At 51.3% G+C, this 4,556-nt stretch overlaps 1 protein-coding gene across 1 annotated transcript; it reads right to left on the reverse strand.

Moving 5' to 3' along the window:
- Positions 1-2,153: 2,153 nt before the first annotated feature.
- On the reverse strand, positions 2,154-4,252 carry DRD5 (dopamine receptor D5). The gene is given in 4 exon segments (XM_059924187.1): positions 2,154-3,183; positions 3,186-3,281; positions 3,284-3,597; positions 3,599-4,252. Coding segments are annotated over 4 exon segments (1,401 nt in total). The 5' UTR covers positions 3,823-4,252; the 3' UTR covers positions 2,154-2,416.
- Positions 4,253-4,556: the final 304 nt, after the last annotated feature.

Genomic DNA, 4,556 nt, shown 5'->3' on the forward strand with positions numbered 1-4,556 from the left:
TATCACTGCCTGACATGACATTTCAGAGTCTGGATAGCATAATACACTGCAGTATAGTATCATAGTGTTGGTTTGCTGTCTCTCTCCCACTGAAATTGTTCCCAGACCTCAGAGTAATTAATTGGCAACTATATTCCTAGAAGAGTGCCTAGCATGTAGTAGGTATAAATAATTATAATGAATGATGAGTGATATTTTGCAGAAGGCATTCCCAAAATCCTCACATAACCCGTGTTTCCTAACACAGAAATTATTTGAACTGGGGCCTAGAACAACGTTTGTCACCAAAAAAATTTTCTTGTAACAACCTGTCTTTTAGAATAGAAGAGTTGCATTTTAGAGATTTTTCAGATCAATTAGAGTTTCTGAAACTATGTTCCCTGCAACTGTGATCTCCAAAGAGAAAGTAATAAGGAATTGTACCAAACAGGTATTCACAAGGTCAAAGACATTGGAAAACAATGGAGAATTCTCTCCTGCTTGGGGAGTCACGATGCACAGGAAAAGTTCTAGGAAGCCCTGTAGAAAACAGATATTGTACCTGGGTTTGCTGAATTTATTTCACCCTAGACCCTATCCACTAATATTTGTATCATGAAACATGATTTGGAAAACTGTGCTCTAGTATAACTCTTTCAATTTACAGAGGCAGACAGAAAGTGAGACCCAGAGAGGTGAGTTGACTCATTCGAGGTCACACAGCTATCTCCTGAATCTCAGAGCAGGGCGCTTTTCACTGCCCTGCTGTTTCCTTAATGGTCCACTTAGCAATCAGCTCACAAGAGGTAAAAATGGAACACTAGACCTCAGATTCCGATATCAATCTGACTAAATCATATATGAAAACTAATGTATCAAATAGGATTCGCTTTCAATCTCGCCATACCAGAAAGTCAGTTATTCATTCAGCAGCTGTTTATTAAGCATTATGTGCCAGGCACTGCACATTTTGCAGTGAGCAAGACCTGGTTGTTCAGGAGACTGACAATAAAATTATCCCTAAAGAGACCAAAATTGATTGAACTATCCTTGAGAAGCCTGCTTCAAAGTAGGGACCTGTACGAAATTACACATTCACATTTCATTTGCTTCCATTAACAATGCTCACATTTAGATCTAATGGTAATAATATGCTCTGGTCTGGAGTGGCTCTGGAACTAAATGCTCCCCTTTGCTGTTCAGACTGCACAGAAGAAAAACCAAAAGACTGGAATTCATTGGGCTTTTTCGTTGATTTTCCAATTTCAAGTTCATTCAAATATCATCTCTGGCTCCTACATTTTAGTTAAAATGCATTCCCTCACTTCCTACTGTCTACAAATGAAAATGCCTATTTAAAAATTGGCTTTGTTTTTTGAAAGCATATCAACTCACACATTTCAAAGCCCTTCAGAAAACACAGTAGATCAAAAGCCATGTAACTTTAAAACATTATAGATTTGAGGTTGAGAAAGACCAGGTGATTATTCTATATGATCTTTTCAATGAACTGATAGCATCTGTCTAGGAATCAGGAGAATTGTTTTATGTTATGTAATTTGAAAAAGAAGATTCCAAATGAGAAAAAAAAGGAATTCCAGGCTTGAGAAGTCCATATTTGATGTTGTGGCATGAAGCCAGCTTTCAGCACAGACTCAAGATGTGAGTATCTAATTCTTTAAAATTCTGAGATATCAGAAACTCTTCAAGTTCTCTTGCCCCTGTGTGTACCTTTAAGGCCAAATTGACTGTAAAGAAAATAAATGGGTGCTTCCAGACCCAGCCAAAATCTTTCCTGCTTTTAAGGATGCTCTCATGGCTTCTCCAGGAGCCGTCCCGAAAACCAATCTGGCAAAGCAACGATAATCACCCCATAGAACACATAATTTGTGTCTATTAGACACCAGAACAAATCAGGAAGAATTCCTCAGCTGTAGCAAAGACACACAGCAAGTAGAAACTGCAGAAACACAGGCCACAGGAAGCAAGATACAGGAAAGCCACACACACTTCCATCAGCGCTACACACGCATTAAACCTTATTGCTTAAAAATCAGCCCAAACACAAATAAGTCACTGAACAATCTATTCATTTAAAAGGGGAGGGGAGAGTATACTTTTTAAAGAAAAATACCACTTTTTTTTTTTTTTTTTTTTTTAGAATCAATCACCATCTTATCTTCTCTAACAGAACCATTGATCCATCTCTGCTAGGCTAGGGTATGTTTGACTGAGTTTTTTCCAACTGCTTCTGCCAAATCTTTCCTCAACAAATCAGTCCGGTGAGGTTTCTAAGCACATGGACTGCTCCACCGACACAGAAGGCATGATAAACTGAGCAGCAGTGGAAATGTATGTGTGTGTCCAGTCTGTATTCTGCGTGCTTGCTCATGTCTATGCGGTTATATAGATCCACGAAGAACAGTTCTTAGGCAGTTTAATGGAATCCGTCTGGGGTGAAAGGCGTTATTTTGCCTAATGAAATCTCCCCCTCATAGTCCAGCTCGCAGACAGACCCGGCAGCAGGGTCACCATCGGGGGACGTCTGAGAGATCTGCGACGTACGACTGAAAGGGCTCTCCTCTTCCTCCGGGTCCACCTCCACGTCACCCGGGGTCACCGCGTTGGGGATCATATGGACGTAGGCAGCTGCGATGTCCTTGTGGAAGGCGGTGTCCTGGTTGTAGGAGATGAGCTCATTGCTGATGTTCACTGTCTCCACCTGAGTGCGGGAGCAGAGGTGGCTGCACCCCAGCAGCTGGGCAAACACCTTCCGGAAGTCAGCGTTGAAGGCGTAGATGATGGGGTTGAGGGAGGAGTTGGCCCAGCCAAACCAGATGAAGACTTCGAAGGTGGTCTCGCTGACGTAGGGGAAGCCCTCGGGGTGTCCGCTGCAGAAAGGGACCATGCAGTTAAGGATGAAGAAGGGCAGCCAGCAGCACACGGATACCCCCATGATCACCGATAGGGTCTTGAGGACCTTGGTCTCCTTCTTGATGGATGCCCGCAGGCCGGTGTTGGGCGCACAGGCCTCAAGGCTCCGGCAGCTCTGCGCGTGCTCCGCGGCCCTCTCCAGGGAGGAAATCCTGCGGATTTGCACCTGGGCGATGCGGTAGATGCGCGTGTATGTCACGATCATGATGGCCACCGGGATGTAGAAGTTGGTGAGCGAGGAGGAGACTGCGTAAGTTCGGTTCAGGCTGGATCACAGTTTTCCGCCCTCAAGTCTGGCTCCCCGGCTTCCTCCCAGGGCGCCCCGTTGACCAGGTTAGATGGCGGGTCCACCCCACCTCAGGAGCCCATCTTGTCCAGTGGAACTGGACTCGGATGAAGGAGATGAGGATGGACAAGGTCCACGTCAGGCCGACCATGACCAAGGCCACACGCTGCGTCATCTTGCACTCGTAGCAGAAGGGCCTGGAGAGGGCCCGGTAGCGGTCCACGCTGATGATGCACAGGTTCAGGATGGAGGCGGTGGAGCACGTGATGTCGAAGGCCACCCAGATGTCGCAGAAGGCCCCAAAAGGCCAGTAACCGGCCACCTCGGCGACCGCCTTCCAGGGCATGACCAGCAGCGCCACGAAGAGGTCAGACACAGCCAGAGACACAATGAAGACTGGTCATCTTGGCGCGCAGGTGGCGACTGCGCACGATGGACGCGCACACCAGCACATTGCCCAGCAGGGTCCAGACGATGAGCAGGGTAAGGAAGCCGGCCGTGACCACTTGCGCTGGCCCCAGCAGCGTCGCCCCCTCCGAGCCCCCCACGGCGCCCCCCTGCGCCAGCTGCTGCTGCCCGGACCGCGCCCGGTAGGCGGTGCCGTTTCGCCCCGGCGGCAGCATATCGGGTTCGGCGGCACAGGCGGGCTGCGCGCGGTCCCAACTTCTGCCCTGCGCTCCCCGTGTGGCCCCATCGGGTACCCGGGGGGTGGAACCCCGGGACCCGCGATTAAGGGATCCCCGAGCCTCGGGGGGCGCTCAACGTGCGCTGCGCCGGGGCCCCGGCGCGCGCCGGCACCCCTCTTGCCGCCTCGACCGTCACCGGGTCTGTGGCCGCGTTGCGCCCCTCCAGTGCCGGGAAGCGGCCGGTGCCTGAGGGGCTGTTCCCGGGAGCCGGCAGTGCGCCAGCCGGCGACGGCGGCTGTGTCTGGTTCGGAGCCGGATAAGCGAAGAGCGAGCCACCACCGAGGGGCGGGGGCCGGGAGCGGCCGGCGCCGGGCTAGCGCTGCTGCGCGGCCTCCTCGGTTCCTCGCTGCTCCCGGGGCCCGCGCTCCCGCCCCCGCCCCCCGCCACCGCACTCCCCAGTCTCCTGCGTACCCGCCCCACCTATGCCTTGGCGCCCTCACTCTTCAAGCTGCGTCCGCCGGAGTTTGGGGTCAAACCCGCAGGTTTGAGAGGCGCTCTAGTACCAGACCCCGGCCCTCTGAAGACCCAGACCCGCGCCCCGGGAAGCGGAAGAGGTGCCTGGCCCAGCCCTGGTGCCCTGCCCACTTCTGGGGAACAGGGAAGTGGAGTAGGAATGGGGAGAATCACTGGCTTCTAGACTGGGAGAGGGCGTTTGTAGGGTCAAGAGGATG

This window comes from Balaenoptera ricei, chromosome 5 (assembly GCF_028023285.1).
Source record: "Balaenoptera ricei isolate mBalRic1 chromosome 5, mBalRic1.hap2, whole genome shotgun sequence".
NCBI lineage: Eukaryota > Metazoa > Chordata > Mammalia > Artiodactyla > Balaenopteridae > Balaenoptera > Balaenoptera ricei.